This window comes from Lytechinus variegatus, chromosome 15 (genome assembly GCF_018143015.1).
Source record: "Lytechinus variegatus isolate NC3 chromosome 15, Lvar_3.0, whole genome shotgun sequence".
Classification (NCBI taxonomy): domain Eukaryota; kingdom Metazoa; phylum Echinodermata; class Echinoidea; order Temnopleuroida; family Toxopneustidae; genus Lytechinus; species Lytechinus variegatus.
The window spans coordinates 8634742-8653266 of record NC_054754.1 but is presented as its reverse complement, the minus strand read 5'-3'; the positions used below and the strand labels follow the sequence as shown (position 1 = coordinate 8653266).

Below are 18525 nucleotides of genomic sequence, written 5' to 3'. Positions count from 1 at the left end.
TCGTTACAGATTTATTACAAGAGTGTGATGTAAGCCAAGATCGGGAAAACGAGGCGGTGAGAAAATGGTAGAGAGAAAGAGACAGAGGGGGGGGGGGTAGAAAGGGAGAACGAGATGGAGATGATTATACAGAATAGAAAAATAGGAGGGGGAGTGACTAAAAGTGAGGGAGTGAGAGAGGGTAGAAATGGATTGATGGATCAGAGAGGGTGGGAGAGAGAAAAGGGGAGACTGAGGGGTGGAGGGACGACTAAGTATCAGATATAGAAAAAAAACAGGGGCCACGGAAACGGGGCGAGTGGACTGGGTGGACTTCAGCCCCTCCCATCCCCCCGTCTTGTCCAAAAACGTAAAAATGGAAACCTGGTCGTGGTATTTGGCATGAACAGCCACCCAACCCACGCTTTTTTCTCAGCCCCCCCCCCCTTCACTTTCAAAACCGCTCCGCAACCGTTTTGAAGCATATTTCGAATTATAACCAAAATTTAACACAGGAATCATAACAAGAAGGTATATTTCTCAATGATGCCAAACAACAACAAATTAAAACGATAGAAAACACGAATAGATATTAAAAAACATGTTCACGGCTGAATAAATTCCAAATGAATATCAATTAAATTTAGTTAAAGAATAGATAAAATGAAATAAAAATGGAATGAATGTACCGTAACTCAATGCACCCATAAATTGCGAATGGTTTTAGATGTAATTTTTGTATGAACCAAACTAAGATAACTTCCCCGAGGAGAAAATATTAATTTCCCCTATCACACATAGTTAAGAAGTTATATTGAACATGAATATTGTACAGATTATACAATTTAAAAAAGCACATAGAAAGAGCAGGGAAAGTAAACTTTTTAGATGATTGTCACAATAATTCAATAGTTTTTTTTAGCATTATCACGACCCTTTAATTTCGGTCATAACAGAGGAGTTGTTTCGTCCATCCCCCTGACTATGACGTCTCCTTGTTCTTCGACTCGCTCTGCCTCATGATGTCTCTGTTTCATCCCTGGGACAAGTGAACATGCCAAGGGGATGAAGAAAAAGAAGACGCTGGAACCTGCAAACAAGCCAATCAGTAATGTGAGCGCTGTTCGAAGACCTGTCGCGGTGGCGACTGGGGTAACGACCAAATTGACAGGTCCGATTAAAGAATGGCTCAGGAAGGAGTTAATGGCGAAGATGAGGGCCTTGGAGTCGACTGGCGTCAGATCGGAGACGATAGCCAGAATAAGGATTGAAATCCAATCACCAACGAATAGAGTGAGACTTAGTAGGATCAGCAGAGCTATAAAGGAACATTGGTACATCGCCGCCCAAAACGTCACCATGACGACCTAACAATGGATAATGATAACATCAAAGAAAGATAGGTGTTTTAGTTACATTTTGCGAGGAAGTCTATTTTGTAACACGTTTGTAAGATCATGCGATGTTAATTCTAGATTTCGCGCCGAATAACATAGTATAAGATTTAACTTCCATCAACCTGTAGCGGTCGCTCAGAAACGTTAATAGTGAAAAAAAAACCACTGACAGTTATTTGTCCAGTGCTATCTTTAAGATTGTGATGTCAAACGTTGATCAAAGATGTTAATAAACGTCTTGTTTGTAATATCAAGCATCGCTATGACGCTCTACGACATTAGGCCTACCCGTTGTAACAGATCCCCTGTAATTGGCACATTATAAGTGCTAAGAATATTCAGTGCGGCCGGTAGTGGATTTTTAAGTTCTATACGGTATAGCTTATAATGCCAAAGCATCATGATTGCGTAAATTCTTTGGTACACGACTTCAGCACACCCAAGGTGATGTGATACCGCGGAATACACAGCATCTTTAATCTGATCATGCATTACAAAATGACATGAGTGCAGTCAAAGCATCTGCCTACCGGACGTTGTGGGTTCCATCCCCGGAATAATAATAAGACTTAATCATTATCTCCGCTCAAATTTTTCTCAGGCGCTCGCCGTATTATAATGAAGGGTAATAACAACAACCTATTTTTATGCAGGGCCAGTCTGAAGATCAGCTGAGAGCTGGAGTGGCTGAATAATATATCATAACAAAGATAAAACCACAAGACTGACTGTTTGTATCAATATTCTCCAATATGGTAGGAATGTGTTTTCATATCTAACGAAGATAAAACTATCGGGAGATCGTTTCATCTACATTATCATCTGATAAGTGTCCGATCTGACATCTAAATAAAATTAAAGTCGCCGACTGGAGTAAATGATGATTAGTTATTCATGGAAACTATTGGCGGCTTATCAGTTGATTAATTTATCACTTTATCAGATTTATATATCCACTAATGCATAATTTATTTCTCAAGCTTCGTTCGTCAAATGTCCTAATTGTATTCTAAAATATTTTCATATATGTAGGTTCAGTTTTAAACCGTTTTCAAAGACAGAAAAAACCCAGATGGGTTTCATAAAGCTTTTTTTTTTAGTATGATCCTAATGACTTTACGAGCGACTGGTGACTTTTAAATTTGATAAATGATACACCATATGTTCATTAATGTTAATTGATTTAACGCTTCAAAAAGATGTTCATCTTTCGTAAAGTCACTCGTAACAGCTTTATGAAAGAGCTTTATGAAACACCACAGGCTAGCATTAACTTGATCGCTATGAAGAGGTCATTAAAGGGGGAAGATGGTGACAGGGAAAGAAGACATTTACCGGAAGTGGTCATTACCTGCAGAAAAAGACAGAAGCCAAGCCTCGCACGTAAACCAAAAACTTTCCGCATTCGATCACCCGTCCAGCCTCCGACGATTGTGGCAACCGCGCCTAAGACAATGGTGATTAAACCTATGGCAGCAGCGGAATCAGATTCTGGAAAATATTCTGTCAGGTAGACTGGAAGATTGTATGAGCTGATGCGAGTTGCTGACAAACGTCCGATGCTGGCCAGGAGTATGCATATCAGGCACGGCCATGCTATTTGACGTAAACTGGAGTGATTCCACCGAAACGACGAGTTAACGTATTGTTTCTGAGAGAAAATTATCAAAACAAACATTGTTTCACCAAGTCTACACAAATATTTAATCGTGTAAACGGTAATCCTTCGTTATGATATTGACATGATCTTATTTAAGTTGTTACGATTAACTGGAAGAATAAAAACTGATATCGTTTCGAATTATTTTAATGGTGCAATGAATTGGTTTGCCATTTCTGAACAGTCAAACTTGATTCGTCGCTAATATAAATACAGGTACAGGATTGGTCAAAGTAAAGTTCTGTTGTTGAATATGCATAATATATTTCCTACCCCCGGGGGGCCACTTACATTGACGAGTGGATCCCATGCGCGACCAAAAAAACACGTAAAAAGGATGTCTTTTTCACGATAGGGCACGTTACGTACGTAACGTGATAAGGGTGTCAAAAACACGAAAATTATGAAAAAAGGGTATTATTTCGCTAGGAAAATTACGTGTTTAGGGTCGAATTTGGGGGGATGATTAAACATAATTAAAATGTTTTATAAAGGATGTCCTTTTTGCCCCAACACTTCGTGTTTAGAGTCCGATTTGCGTGAGGTGTAGAAGGTGGGGTCGTACTAAACCAAGTAAGGTAAAGCCGACGACCAAAGGACCCGTAACAATAAAACATTCCTGTACTTGTTTAGGGGTTCATTTCAGGAATATTTGCCAAGAGTATCGATTTGTTTCCTATACTTGTTAAGGGTAGGGTTTCACACGCCAATGCTTGTTAAGGGGTGCATTTTCAGAATATGGAAATTACGTGTTTAGGGTGCTTTTCGAGACCCCATGGTCGCGCATGGTATCCACTCGTGAATGGAAGTGGCCCCCCCGGGTTCCTACCAATAAAACTGTTCAATATCAACAGACATCAACCAAATTTCTTTGCAGAATCATCTAATAATTTGGCAAAGGTTGGGGATATGTTAATTTTTTTATGGTTACAAGCCATAAAAGTTCAAAGCCACATGCCAGTGTTCTTCAACCTTTGCTTGACAGAAAATGCTAAAGAGGAATTACAGCTCTGCCGGGCGAACTTTGAGAAAGGCTACGGCACTGTTGTTCATCAAGTACTTTATAATTTCCGTGTAATATTCACTCCCACATATATGTATATATCAACAACATGGGATTGTATTTTCTTAAGCGGAGAAGTACCTCGACTGATCATCTTCTGACGAGTGGATAATATGCAAGACCAAAAGAAACACGTAAAAAGGTAACGCCGACGTACGTCCGGTCGCGCCGGTCTGCGACGCGACGTACGTGATCTTGAAATTTCTTGAAGTTATTAACTTAGTTGATATGTCATCAGATCCTCACGGAATCAAATCAAATACAAAGTTAATAGCAAACTTACTCATCACTCTATTAGTTGTTTGTTGAATGTAAATGTAACTCAAATGTGCATACACATACTAGAAAAGGATTGTTAACTATCGCTGTACTTGTTAAGGTGGTCAAATTTAGGGAATGCTTGTCAAGGGTACCGCTTTGTTTCCAATTAAGGGGGGTTTCACACGCCAATACCTGTCAAGGGGTGCATTTTCAGAACATGGAAAATACTTGTTAAAAGTGCTTTTCAAAACCCCATGTCCACGCATGATAACCACTCGTCAATGGAAGTGCCCCCTGGCTTCTTACCCACCCCCTATCCCTTCCTCGCTGTCCACGTTATAGCCATATACTTTCATGAACATACCTTGCCATGGGAGTCTGGTCTTTTTGGATCAGCCATAAAAAAGCAGAGTATGGCTAGGACTATGCCTGCTGATCCAGTGGTTACATAACATAATCTCCAGCCGATGCTTTCTGTCACATAGGCGAATAGGAGAGTGGCGCCGTAACCTAAGGTTACGCCGTAGGTTGCCAACCCCAAGACAATGGTGTGAACTTCCTGTAGAGGTAATGGGTCAGAAACGATATAGGTTCAGAGAACTTCAGAATGCAAGCGGATATGGTAGAGATTAAAAATGCAGTATGATAATAATTAATTCCTGACAAAAAACAGCACTCGAAGTAAAGCTGGTGAGCAAAATGTTTTACCTGTTGAAAAATGAAAATTAACTTTGTGACGACATAGCTTTTTTGACATAATTTCTAGGAAATAATTACATTTTGTCCTTTTTGTTTCCATTTTCTTTAACGCCTTCTTAAGCTTTTTCGGTCGTGGAGCCCTTTTTTTGGAGGGGGGCATCGGTCCTAAGATCTCAACGCCAGTGATTACAATCATGCATGGGCGGAAATCCCAGGGGGGACAGGGGGGTCGTGTCCCCCCTACTCAAAATAGTAGGGGGGACACAATATCAAATGTCCCCCCTACTATTTTGGGTCTTTGGTGATGCTAAGAAATATATCACTGAAAATGAGAATAAAACGTGCGTTTTGGGACGAGATTACCTTTTTTTTTGCTTGTCAAATATATTTTCGTCGAAATGACCTTAAATTATAGGTAATCCCTTTTTTTTTGGCTTGTCACATATTCCAGACCCTTGTCCCCCCTACCTTTTGGGAGAGATTTCCGCCCCTGCAATCATGTTGACCATGATGAATCGACACACAATTCCAATGCTGTAATTGCTTTGTTCCAACTTCCTGCATTTTGGCACAGTCGACACTCGATCTGGACAAAAGATGCCAATGTTCACTAAAAAGCGATTCCAAATTTTATTTTGGTTTTATCATTATTATTATTCTTTTTTAATCAATCGGTTTGTATTACTATGTATTGTTTGATACTTATTTATTCATTTTTACCATTATATCTATTTATCACCATTCCTTGATTTATTTATTGAAGGTGGTCCTAGATCATGTTCACATCATGATGACAACCCCCTCCCGCGCTGATATAGACTCACCTTCGGGAATATTCGAGTGAGGTAAGCCAATTTAAGCGGACCGATGGGACCAGAGCTGAAAATGACAAAAACAAAGGCAATATACGTCACATTTTGTGTTATTTTAAAAGATTGTTTTTAAGGGCCATTTACGCCTGGAGTTTCCGTAAATTGTATTAATTTAAAATGGTATTAAAGAGGGTATATAATTTAAGCTTACTGACTTATAAAATACACCGTTCATGTCCTTGAGATGAGGGCAGGTAATAATAATAATAATCAAAAGTTAGATCCACATCACTAGCTTATAAAGCATGTGAAACTTATAAATTTGCTTTGACATTAGAATAAATAGGTCTACACCATAGAGATATATACTTAGTATATATCTCTATGGTCTACACACATTACTTGTTCAAACATTCCACATTTATAAAGACAATAAAGGGATTAAACAAAGAGGTTTTCTTCTTACAATATGCCAAAAAGAAACCGGAGTAAGACCACTGCCCAGTAGTCGTGGACGAAGGCTGTCAGCAGGATGAAAAGTGTCGAAAGCATAGTAAACATCGAAATTGATATGGGCTGGCTCATGGAAAAGCCTTGAACCAAGCCTATGAGTGGCACCGTGACAATACCCTGAACGGTGAGATAGATTGGTCCGGCTAATACGTCATAAGTTGTACCTCGTCCTGTGTATCGAATTCCACACACATCAGGCAAGAAAAATGTGCTGTTTTCAGAGCATCTTCTCGTTAAAACATGGCAGGGGATGGGTGAGATAAGAAAAAAATAAAACACAATGAAATTATGGTGTTGAGTTGAGAAATACTTTAGCTGCCAGGTATACTACTGACCTAATAGAGACATTTTAAGGATATGCAGTGCCATTAAACGGATATGTATCTCACTGATTAAATGATGCGAGCGCGCGAACTGAATTTTGTTTATATTCAAACCTCAATAGGGGCATTATAAGCAAAATTTTTGTAATGATATGATTTGTAATAATAATGCCTCGCTAAACAGACGATGCGAGCGCGAAGCGCGAGCTGAAATTTTTATATATTGACCCCAAACGGGGAATATATTTTAGGAATCCATTAAGAGTATACATATCTCAGCCTCATCTAATGCTAGTACCATCCTTTGCTGATTTTGTCAGAATTACATCCAAACATATTTAGCACTTTTTGTAGACATGGTAATCATGATTATCATACGCATCTCTAATGCAATATTGCGAGCGCGAGCTGAAAATTTAGGAAATTCAGTCCTGAAGAGGGGCATTATATGGCTCGTTTGCAGGAATTCACTAAGATCGTACGTATTTCACTAACCAAATGATGCGAGCGCGAAGCTCGAGCTGAAAACTTTTGATATTGAGATCAGAAAAATGGACATTGAAAGGACTGATTTTAGGAATTCATGAAGAGCAGACATCTTACCAATCAACTAATGCGAACGTTAGCACGGACGGGAAATGTTTTATATCAAGACCTTAAATAGGGCAATCACTTTAAGTAGTCATGAAAAAGAAGCAAATGTCACTACATGAAATAATAATAACTCGAATAGCGAGGAAATATATTTGGTGTACAGTATATTGATTTGAAAAGGGAAGGTTTTAGTACAACAGGATTATATATCTCGTTAAACAGTCTATGCGAGCACCAGAATCAATAAAGACATAGGCCCTGAGCAAATAATGTTTCATAAAGGTATGAAAAATGCGTCTTATGTAATATAACATAACATATATTATAATGCAATATAACATTTATAATGAACATAATTTATTCATTCCCACTACGTTTCTCTTCTTTTCTCCCTCTTTTCCTCCTTTTCCCGGTTATTTTTTTTGGGCCAGCCGATGGGGGGGGGGGGCACGTGCCCCCCCGTAGTTACGCCACTGTATATATGCATAATGGAAACGTGTGATATTTCACCAAGTAACAGAGCAGTTAAATGAAGTGATATCTTGTAACATTAATCACTCAATTCCTTTAAAATGCAGTATTTTCTCAACCGATTTTACAGACCTTTCTCTCTCTCTCTTTTTTTTTGGGGGAGGGGCTCATTTTGTTGCTTTCAAACTCTCATTTCACTCTTTTAAAAGTTAACCATTCGTTTGGTGCAACCAGAGGTAACAAAAATAGGAGTACCCATTGAAGATAATTCCCATCTTACCTCCCTTGTTCCGAGCACAATTCTTCCCCGGTCATGTTGAGATCACGAAGGTAGTCACGTGATGCTGTTTCGTTGATCACCTGACATTGTGTTTTCCCGAATTTCAACTCATCTGCCATTCCAGATATTGTGACGATGAGGAGGTATCTAATTACGTATTGGAACATGAAATTAGTATAATTAAAAAAAATCAACCCAAATGATAAAGTGTTGGGTTGACTTGTCCTTTAAGAATTAATATTCGAATATACTCTAATCTTACTCGCTAATACCATGGTCACATTTGCTCTACGGCGGCCGTACGGCGAGTCGAAAACAGCCGTTTTATTCATTTTTATTCAAACCACCTATATTAAGCTGGCACAAAAATGTTAAAACGGCTGTTTTTGACTCGCAGTACGGCCGCCGTAGAACAAATGTGACCATGGTATTACTCTTGGATACTCCTTGTAATTGTAAGTACTGTCAGGACACCATTCGGTGATATTAAGAATAATAAGAAGTGAGCTAAATGACCGTAGAAATTCATATTTTTGTCATTTTATTTTTACACATAATTAGTAGAATCTACTTTCCCTCAAACCCTTCAAAAATAATAGATAAAACGTATAAGAGCAATCATTTACTGGTGAATTTAAAAAGGGCGCCAAAACCCAAGGTGGAATTGCGTACAAATCTAGAATATGGACCCTGGGTACTTTGCGCAATTCATTTTGTAGCACTTTAGCATTCATGACATTTTAACCTGGAGATATATTATGGTACTGGATGAATATTTTGCAGAAATTTCTTTGTAATAAAACATATTTTTGAAAAAAAAAATATATATATATATATATATATATATATATATATATATATATATATATATATATATATATACACTGTTGGTCATAAAGGTGGAATACTTTTTTTCACCAAATTTTCACAGCGTAATTACTACAACATGATTTGAATATGGCATTTATGGTGCATGATAACCACTTTACTTTATTATTCTACCTTTTACACACGTTTGACAGTGATATTTGACAAGTTTATGTCCTAAGCCGGATGGATGTCATGAGCATAGAACAACAATGACGACAATATACAGTAAATTAAAGGATCATGAATATTTATTTTCAATCTCTCTCAGTTTTCCAGATGACTTCTTTTTTGTGATTTCATGGACAAATTTGCATCAAACTTGAGTCATTGTTATTACTCAGTCGCTAGTATCGGGTATGTCCACCCCTGGCACGAACCAGCGCATGCAGACGTCGTGGCATGCTGTCCACAAGTTTGTTGATGACGTCAACAGGCATAGCGTCCCATTCCCTCAGAGCATCTGCCAACTCCTGCAGATTTTGAGGAATGACCTCTCTGTCATTGATGGCTCGGCCTAGGGCATCCCATGCATGCTCTATGGGGTTCATATCCGGCGAACAAGCTGGCCATGGCAACTGTACGACGCCCTCTGCCTCCAGGAATTCCCTTACTGCAGCGGCCCTGTGCGGTCTAGCGTTGTCATCCTGCAGTCGGAAATTGGGCCCATAAGCTCGTCTTGCATATGGAAGACAGTGGAACTCCAGGATATCCCTGTAGGCGGCGGCGTTTCCGTCCGGAACCACCAGTGGCGTTTTCCCTCCATAATGGATGCCGGCCCATATCATCACTGAGCCGCCTCCGCCTTGAGTCGTCTCGTGGATACATTCATCGCGAAGGTTTTCCCCGGCTCATCGACGAACTCGTTGTCTCCCATCCTTTCGGTCAAGGATGAACCGGCTCTCGTCCGTGCATGCATGAAGACCACATGTTGCCAATGTCCTGGATGAAGCCTTCTGTTCTCCCTAGCCCAAAGAAGACGAGCTACACTGTGGCGAACAGACAAGCGTGGACATTGGGTCAACCGTCGTGCTCGGTAGCCATGTTGGAGCAATCTGCCATTAACGGTTGACCGGGAAACGTTGATCCCATGATACTTCCTCCACAATCGACGAAGACGACTCGTGGCCAATTTCCGGTTTCTGCGACTGAAATTCAACAGTTGGCGATCATCTCTTCTTGTGGTCAATCTGGGACGTCCTGGAGATTTCCGTGGCCGCACATTCCCCTCCTCACGTTGACGTTTCAGGATCTTAGAGACTGCACATTGTGATATCCCTAGGACTTCTGCGATATCAGTCTGCTTGTAGCCCTCCTGTCGCAGTGCTACCACTCTCTCGCGTGTTGCTGTTGCCGTTGGACCAGGCATAGTCCAGGGAACGTCTCTACCGATTTTCATTTCAAACGGTGCAAGGAACTCGAAAAAATGCAACCTTCTTATACACAGTGCCAAATCAGGGAAAGAGATAGAATATCACATGCATAGGCTTTTATAGTCTACAACAAAAGAATTCATTACGTAATCCAAATTTCTCATGTTATAATGTCACCTGTGTAATGGGGAAACATTATGTAATCACTCAATTACCATTTTGTCTACGCGTAGCCTTTCAAATACCAACAAAACTGTCGACTTTTATTCAAAAATATTTTATTCCACCTTTATGACCAACAGTGTATATATATAAACTCCTTCAAGTTCCAAACATATCGATCAGGAATGAACTTGACCTCAACTAGGTAGTGACATTGGATTCATGTGTTCTCAGATTCGTGATAAAATGTATTTAATAGGAACTCAGTATTAGCTCATCTCCAAGCGGAACAAGCTTAAGTTGGTCCTTGTACAAAAGTCTATGGAAATAACAAAATTCAGATTTAACTAGATTTGGAGATCAGGGCGGCACTATTCTTTTTGGCTACCCTCTGATTTTTCAAATAGTGACGAGAAATTTGACATCTCATTTAGGTTGTCGATCTTGACATTTTATGAAAATATCTTGCCACCACCCTTGATGGAAGCAGATAATTAAGAAACTTAATAAAGGTCAAGTCCACCCCCGAAAAAAGATGATTTAAATATAGAAAAATAAACAAGTGGAATGCCTCTGGCCGTCTCACCTGCATCACGCGGTTCAATATAGCAGCAGTGCTGACTTTGAATACTACTCTAACTCGCACAAGATGATCAGTGATACATGGTTACTCTTATGTCCACTTTTTATGAACTAGACCAATAAACTTACAGAGATTCACCAAAAAACCCCAACATGGCCAAAGTTCATTGACCTTACATGACCTTTGACCTTGATCATGTGACCTGAAACTCGAACAGGATGTTCAGTGATACTTGATTACTCTTATGTACAAGTTTCATGAATCAGATCCATAACCTTTCAAAGTTATGATGGTAATTCAACAGATACACCCAATTCGGCCAAAGTTCATTGACCTTTGACCTTGGTCATGTGACCTGAAACGCGCACAGGATGTTCAGTGATACTTGATTACTCTAATGTCCAAGTTTAATGAACTAGACCAATAAACTTTCAAAGTTATGATGGTAATTCAACAAATACCCCGATTCGGCCAAAGTTCATTGACCCTAAATGACCTTTGACCTTAATCATGAGACCTGAAACTTGTACAAAATTTTCAGTGATGCTTGATTACTATTATGTCCAAGTTTCATGAATCAGATCCATAAACTTTCAAAGTTATGATGGGAATTCAACAGATACCCCAATTTGGCCAAAGTTCATTGACCCTAAATGACCTTTGACCTTGGTCATGTGACGTGAAACTCATGCAGGATGTTCAGTGATACTTGATTAAGCTTATGTCCAAGTTTCATGAACTAGGTACATATATTTTCTAAGTTATGATGACATTTCAAAAACTTAACCTCAGGTTAAGATTTCGATGTTGATTCTTCCAACATGGTCTAAGTTCATTGACCCTAAATGACCTTTGACCTTGGTTATGTGACATGAAACTCTAATAGGATGTTCAGTAATACTTGATTAACCTTATGGCCAAGTTTTATTAACTAGGTCCATAAACTTTCTAAGTTATGACGTCATTTCAAAAACTTAACCTCAGGTTAAGATTTGATGTTGACGCCGCCGCCGCCGTCGCCGTCGGAAAAGCGGCGCCTATAGTCTAACTTTGCTTCACAGGTGAGACAAAAATGAATAACGTCGAATACTTCATCAAAATCGGGTGTAAAATAAGAAAGATATGACATTTGAAAGTTTCGCTTTTTTCACAAAACGGTTCTATGCTCAACTGAGAGAGTCAATGATGTCACTCACTCACTATTTCTTTTGTTTTTTTATTGTTTGAATTATACAATATTTCGATTTTTACGAATTTGACAATTAGGAACCCTTTGCTGGAACCACAAAATGTTAAAATAATGGAATTGTACGTGTTCAGTTAGGAATGAAACTTTGTTTCACATGACAATGACGAGAAAATGAAAATATTTCATATTTCATAAATAAAATACAAAAGAAATAGTGAGTGGGTGATGTAATCGGTCCCCTCATTTGCACACCAAATAGGATGTGCATGCATAATAACTGTTTTGAGAAAATAAGCGAAATTTTAAAATGTTATAACTTTCTTATTTTACATCCGATTTTGATGAAATTTTCAGTGTTATATGCTTGTTTTATTTTTCTTTTTCTATTCAAATCAGTTTTTTGTTGGGATGGACTTGTTAAGAATAAATTTAATATTCGAATACACTAATCTTACTCGAATACTTACTCTTGGATACTCCTTGTAATTGTAAGTACTGTCAGGACGGTCAATGCATATACTCTCGCTCCTAAACCAACAACAGTGGTATCGTCTTCACTGTCATTTGGTGGCCTGCTGAGCTTTATTTCAAGGTTACCGTCGTCATCGCATTCGTGGTCGGTCATGGTGCTATTGTTCAGGTATGGCAAGGAGATCACCGAACCAGGTAACTTTCTAAAATACAAATGTTGATGTTAGAGATATATTGAATGCTGCGTTCTGAGCCGCGCGGCAATTGATTGCAACTGAATATTATTGCGTTCACCAACTTTACTACCAAGTGCCTCTACGACATACAGCCGAGGGCTACACATTAAGGGACGGCTAGTCCTCCGAATTCTTGGTATTGAAAAAAAAAAGAAAATAGGGGAATATGGATAAGGTTTCATTACATTTGCTCCGCTGTAAATTCCACGCACTATTTGTTTGACCAATTACTTCGACCCTGGATTTAACACTATATTCCCTACCCTAAACCTAACATAAAACCCTGTACGTTGCAACCCTAAACCTATATGTCTTGGACGAGTGATGTCTTCTTTGAATTTGCAGCAGGCAACACAAGAGGTCAGAGTCTGAAGCTTTCTAAACCCAGATGCTTGACCAAAGTGAGGCAAGATTCATTTAGTCTGAACGTGAATGATTGGAACTCGCTCCCTGAAGAAGTAGTTACCAGGGGCGTCGATCCATTTTTCAGATGGGGGGGGGGGGGCAATCTGAATCAATGAATCAACGTTCCAAAGGCGCTCGATTACACAAAACAAACACCCCCCACACACACATTGGCCTATATATATATATATATGACTCATGAGAAAGAGACACATATCTAACCAACTAATTAATGCGAGCGCGAAGCGCGAGCTAAAATTTTTTAGTATACTATCCTGCAAACAGGAAATAAAAGGTACTTGTTTAAGACTGATTGTATTAACTCATGAGGACCATACATATCTCTCTACATAGATAATGCGAGTGCTGAGAGCGATCTTGAATTTCTTTATATTCTGATCTGAAAGCTTGATATTATAAGCATTTATGGTACCAATGATTAAGACAGGTATATAAAAGAACAATAGATGCGAGCGCGAAGCGCGAGCTGAAAATTTTGATATTTCGATCTCAAAAAAATGACAAGAAATTAATGGAAGTTTTTAATAAAAGAACAAGATATATATCCAACAAAATATGATTGCAAATTGAAGCTTGAGTTCTTTTGAGGTTTAGAACTGAAAACGGGACATTCTATTCACCTATTTAATCATGAAAGTATGGGTTTTCGTTCAAGAAATCATGCGAGCGCGAAGCGCGAGCTGAAATATTTTACATTTCAATTGGAAAAGTGGATATTATGAGCAAGTTTGCTCACTTGCTGATTTCTGTGTAACATTACAATCTTTTTTTGCACATGCGGAATTATTGGGGGGGGGGGCAAAACAATATGTTTGTTCCCCCCAATATTTTTATTGGTGGGGGATCGCGCCCCCCCCCCTGTGATAGTTACAGCTCAGACTGTGAATACCATCAAGATCAGACTGGACAAGATGTGGGCAGACCAGCGGTTCTGCATCGAGTAGGAAACCCCTTATAGAAGAGCCAAATCTGAGCCAAAATGACACTGAGCAGTCACCACACAAATCATTGAGATGAATGAAAATGGCACAGAACTGGAAGCCCGACTGCTGGGATCCACAGCACTCTTCCAGAATTTCGGGTAAAGGTAAAGTAAATTAAGCCCTGAGCAGTTGTCGCCGGAGCAAATTTCGTGTCACCTATAGGGAAAAAAGGTCGGGAAAAAATCACAAAGATACGCTCGGACTATAATCCTATTAATGAGAAAAATAACGTCATCTTTAAATTTCCCTTCCCTATTAAATTGACATGGTACCAGGCCTGCATGGTACTGCCCTGTTTCTAAAGGTTTGGCAAACAATTACCCACTTGGATAAAACTCTAATTTCAAAATATCCATAAGTGCAACTTTGAAATTCATAAGATAACATTAGTCATGTATATCTTAAAAAACAAACAAAGGAGGAACATATTCCTCTGACAGAATATACAAGATATGCTATATGATCGAGTCATATGCACTCTCTAAATTAATACTCGCTCGTAAATTATTTAAAAAAATCTTCGTTATCAAATTCAGCACCCTCTATGTTATTTGCCTCATTTGATAAAGGCCACTGCTTCAATAAAACCTTAATTTAGTTCATTTTCTACGTGTTAAAACCAAGCCTTTTAAATTCTAGTTACAGGTGGCACTTTTTTACACTTTGCATGTTAGTAGTGACGCTCGTTTTTCAGAAAGAAGGCCAATTATGTGTGTGTACAAACTGAAATGAACTTTCCCACACACATTTATTCACACTGTCAATCATCAAAGATTTCTTGGATTAGAATTGTAAACGGATCAATTGATAGTTACATTCTATGCTTTCTTACGTCATCCTTGCCAAGACAACAAGATGTTCTTTTGTATATGACATTGACATAATATGGGTAGTCACTACTTTCGAGAATCATCAAAAGAGACCTATATTTCAGAAGTGAAATTTTGTTTGCTTATAGTAATTTCTTAACTATCTATTATAATAATCATGTTAATGTATCTTCTCATCCTTTATGGAATAATAATAAGAAATTTGTCGATTTATATGAAGAAATTGAGTGAAAGGGGTATTCGTTTAATTAATATTTTAGATGGAGGGCATTTTTTTATCTTTAAAAGATTCTGAATCTTTATGATGTCAAATAAAATTTTCTTTTTTTATCATTCACTGTGTGTTGCTATCAAGAATGCCTACAAAAGGTCCACATTCAATAGAATCCCTAACCATTAATTCCAGATGTGCTATCATTTGTTACTAAACATAAAAAAGGATGCTCGCATATTTATTCCATTTTATTGAAACAACGAAAAACAGAAGACAAAAGCTTTCTGAACTTAAATGGAAGTCAATCTGAACGATAAAAGGTGGGAATCTTATTGCTCAATGGGATTTCAGTGTACCATTGATGTAACATTGTGTTGGTTTCATATAAGGTTGTGCAACGTATATTATTTACAAATGATTTGCTTTTCAAATTGAAATTAGTTTCAGTAAACTAATGCACCTTCTTTCGAAAAGAAATTGAAACGGTTTTGCATCTATACTCGGACTGCAGGCATGTTAATCACATTTGGAAAGAGTTAGATGACTGGAACAGAACCAGTGTGATTTTTCATATGAAAATAAAATATTCGGATTTATTGGAAAAACAAACAATTGTGCACTTAATTGTGTTTTCATTATAGTAAGAAAAACTGTATATGATTGTAAAATATAAACAATACAATTCCTCTTTTCAATATCGTTAAATCCTCAATAATCAATTTTTACCAACATGAGAAATACATTGCCCAACTGGATTTCAATCAACACAGATTTGACAAAAAATGGTGTCGATTGAAAAATCTCTATGGTTTGACTTCCACATGGAAAATTATTTTGTTACACTTGTCAGTTCATTGTTTATCAGTGATTGTATCATTCATTGTACTCTGTATCTATTGATTTTTGATTGCCAATAAAATCCCTGTGGAGGGGAAAAGGATTTTAAAAAAAGATATTGCCACAAGGATGACCTGAACATTAATAACTTGACAGCGTAGGAGCTAGTTAGGAAATCATCATCATATATCCTCCTCCTCCTCACTGGCGGATCCAAGGGGGGGGGGACAAAGCCAGCCCGTGCGCCCCCCCCCCAATTGAGAAGCAAAATTAAAATTGTAATGTAAAAATGCCGTTAAAACAGAAGTGTGCCCCCCCCCCCCTCCTTATAAAAGTAAAGACTTTTTGCTTGTCAAATTTTTCTTTAGAAAAATGTGCCCCGGCCCTTTCGGAAAATCCTGGATCGGCCCCTGATCATCATCATCATCAGGAGAAGAAAATCAGCAACAAGAATGAATGAAAGAAATAATTAACCAAAATGAATGTATAAACCAGGAAATAATGCTCATCGAAAGGAACAAATTGACTATTCAACTTACCTTGGCGCAGGTGCTTCAATACATAGTCATTGCTGCATTTTTTTAGATGGTTGTCTCGAGCCTACATGAACAGCACTCGTCGGGTAGCATCATGCGAAGAGTTTGAGCATAAAAATCTATAATCCATTCGTTGCGTACATACTGTCATTTACGTGTGTGCGTGATTTCATGAGATTTTTGTTACGGTCGGGGGGAGGGGTGCGAGGGTATGTATTGTTATTCTCCCTCTCGATTCTCGAAACGTTGTGAGAGCTACATTCAGCTTTGAAATGGTTTTGTTTGATTGCATAATACTTTTTGTCCGTCCATGCGAAGCCCGACGATGAAAAGGGATCGCAAACAGTGAAATTGTAGCAAAGAGCTGTATGGTGACGTCGAACACTTTTCTTGCTTAATTCACAACTCCTGATAATCAAGTAGAACCACAACGACCGTCAAGTTGGGTATTTATGCAAGTTTTTGACTGAAAGTTGAAGTATAGGGTATCTACTTCAAGAATCCGACGAGTGCCACTTGGGCACCCTTGTGCATTTTTTTTAATTGACGTCATAGACCACGCCCACTTTTTCACATACCTCTTATCTTATATATGACTTTCATATTTTACGAAATAAACATGTCATGTTTGGTATCAAATTGAAGCTAATGAAAATCAAATGCACATATATGGTGATATTCTGATCTAAAACTGGATATATAGGCTCATAATGATTGAAATAGAGAACAAGCTGCGTATCTGAATAAACATGCTTGCGCGGGTCACAGATTTCGACCAAGAATCTGGGCATTCTAAATACCCTTTTTTCATCATGAAAATCAATAAAGCGAGCGCCAAGCTCGAGCTTAAAATATTTGATATTTCAATCTGAAAAAAGGGTCAATTTAAGCTCTGTATTTCAAGCACTTTTTAGGAAAATTATGTGGATATGAATCACAGTTAAAAGAGGATCTGATATGTTTCATTATTATTACTTTGAGTTTTGACATAGGACTATCTTCCTATTTCTCTTCCTAAGCGGGAGATGAAACTTGTCGATATTCCAATTTGAAAAAGGAGAAATTTTCTTTATTATATTAATATCTTATTTATCAATTCAGTAAGCCTATTGAGAGCGTGAAATCTGTTAATTTATTATGACCTGAAAACTGGACCCCAAGCACTTTTGTAATTATAAAACAAGATGCATGAGTTAATATATTTTCATCATTCAATGCGAGCGCAAATCGCGAGCCGAAATTTTTGATAAAATGTCATGAAATTGGTATTGTTGTTATAGAATTAATATTAAGATATACATATCAAATCACCAATCAAAATGCGAGCGTGCAGCGCTAGCTATTACATTTTGACAATTTGACTTGAATAGGGATATTTTAAAACTTTATATGGAATACAGGAAAATAATAGGTACCTGACAAATCAAAGTTTGCGAGCGCGCAGCGCGAGCAGAAAATGTTTATATTCAGAAGATAAAACAGAAATTCTTACAGAGCACTTTTTGAAACTCAGTTTGTAAATGAAACAAAATAATGAAAGTTCGAATATCCGAGATGAAATATGTTTTGTTTATTGATTACAAAATTTGATATTTAAGCTCCATATTCAGCAAGATCACCTAACAGGTAATGCGAGCGCGAGCGAAAATCTTCTACTGTAGAGTGACATGAAAGATTTTAAATTATTTTCAGTCTTCCCCTCATCTTATTTTATTCACTCCTCTTCCTCCTCTTATGTTTCCCCTTCTTTTTTCTCCTCCCTTTTC

General features: G+C 38.1%; 1 protein-coding gene across 3 annotated transcripts; it reads right to left on the bottom strand.

The window, feature by feature from the left end:
- Nucleotides 1-516: 516 nt before the first annotated feature.
- Nucleotides 517-16950, bottom strand: LOC121428743. Of its 3 annotated transcripts, XM_041625558.1 has the most exons (9): nt 16763-16950; nt 14249-14498; nt 12694-12900; nt 8053-8199; nt 6338-6610; nt 5884-5938; nt 4725-4919; nt 2728-3027; nt 517-1346 (listed from the first exon to the last, which is right to left on the bottom strand). In XM_041625558.1, the coding sequence occupies exons 3-9, from the start codon at nt 12849-12851 to the stop codon at nt 927-929; spliced, it is 1548 nt and encodes a 515-aa protein (XP_041481492.1). In that variant the 5' UTR covers nt 12852-12900; nt 14249-14498; nt 16763-16950; the 3' UTR covers nt 517-926. The 3 variants fall into 3 exon arrangements, with proteins under 3 accessions (XP_041481492.1, XP_041481491.1, XP_041481493.1); XM_041625557.1 differs by lacking the exon at nt 14249-14498; XM_041625559.1 differs by lacking the exons at nt 12694-12900; nt 14249-14498 and having other exon boundaries at nt 554-1346; nt 16763-16949.
- Nucleotides 16951-18525: the final 1575 nt, after the last annotated feature.

Bases quoted from the DNA above. Each gene is read 5' to 3' on its own strand.
- LOC121428743 (XM_041625558.1), bottom strand. From the start codon at position 12,851: ATGACCGACCACGAATGCGATGACGACGGTAACCTTGAAATAAAGCTC. The intron at 8,200-12,693 runs GTAAGTATTCGA...ATACGTAATTAG, and splicing joins ATTACAAGGAGTATCCAAGA to ATACCTCCTCATCGTCACAA. The intron at 3,028-4,724 runs GTATGTTCATGA...ATTTTCTCTCAG, and splicing joins GACCAGACTCCCATGGCAAG to AAACAATACGTTAACTCGTC.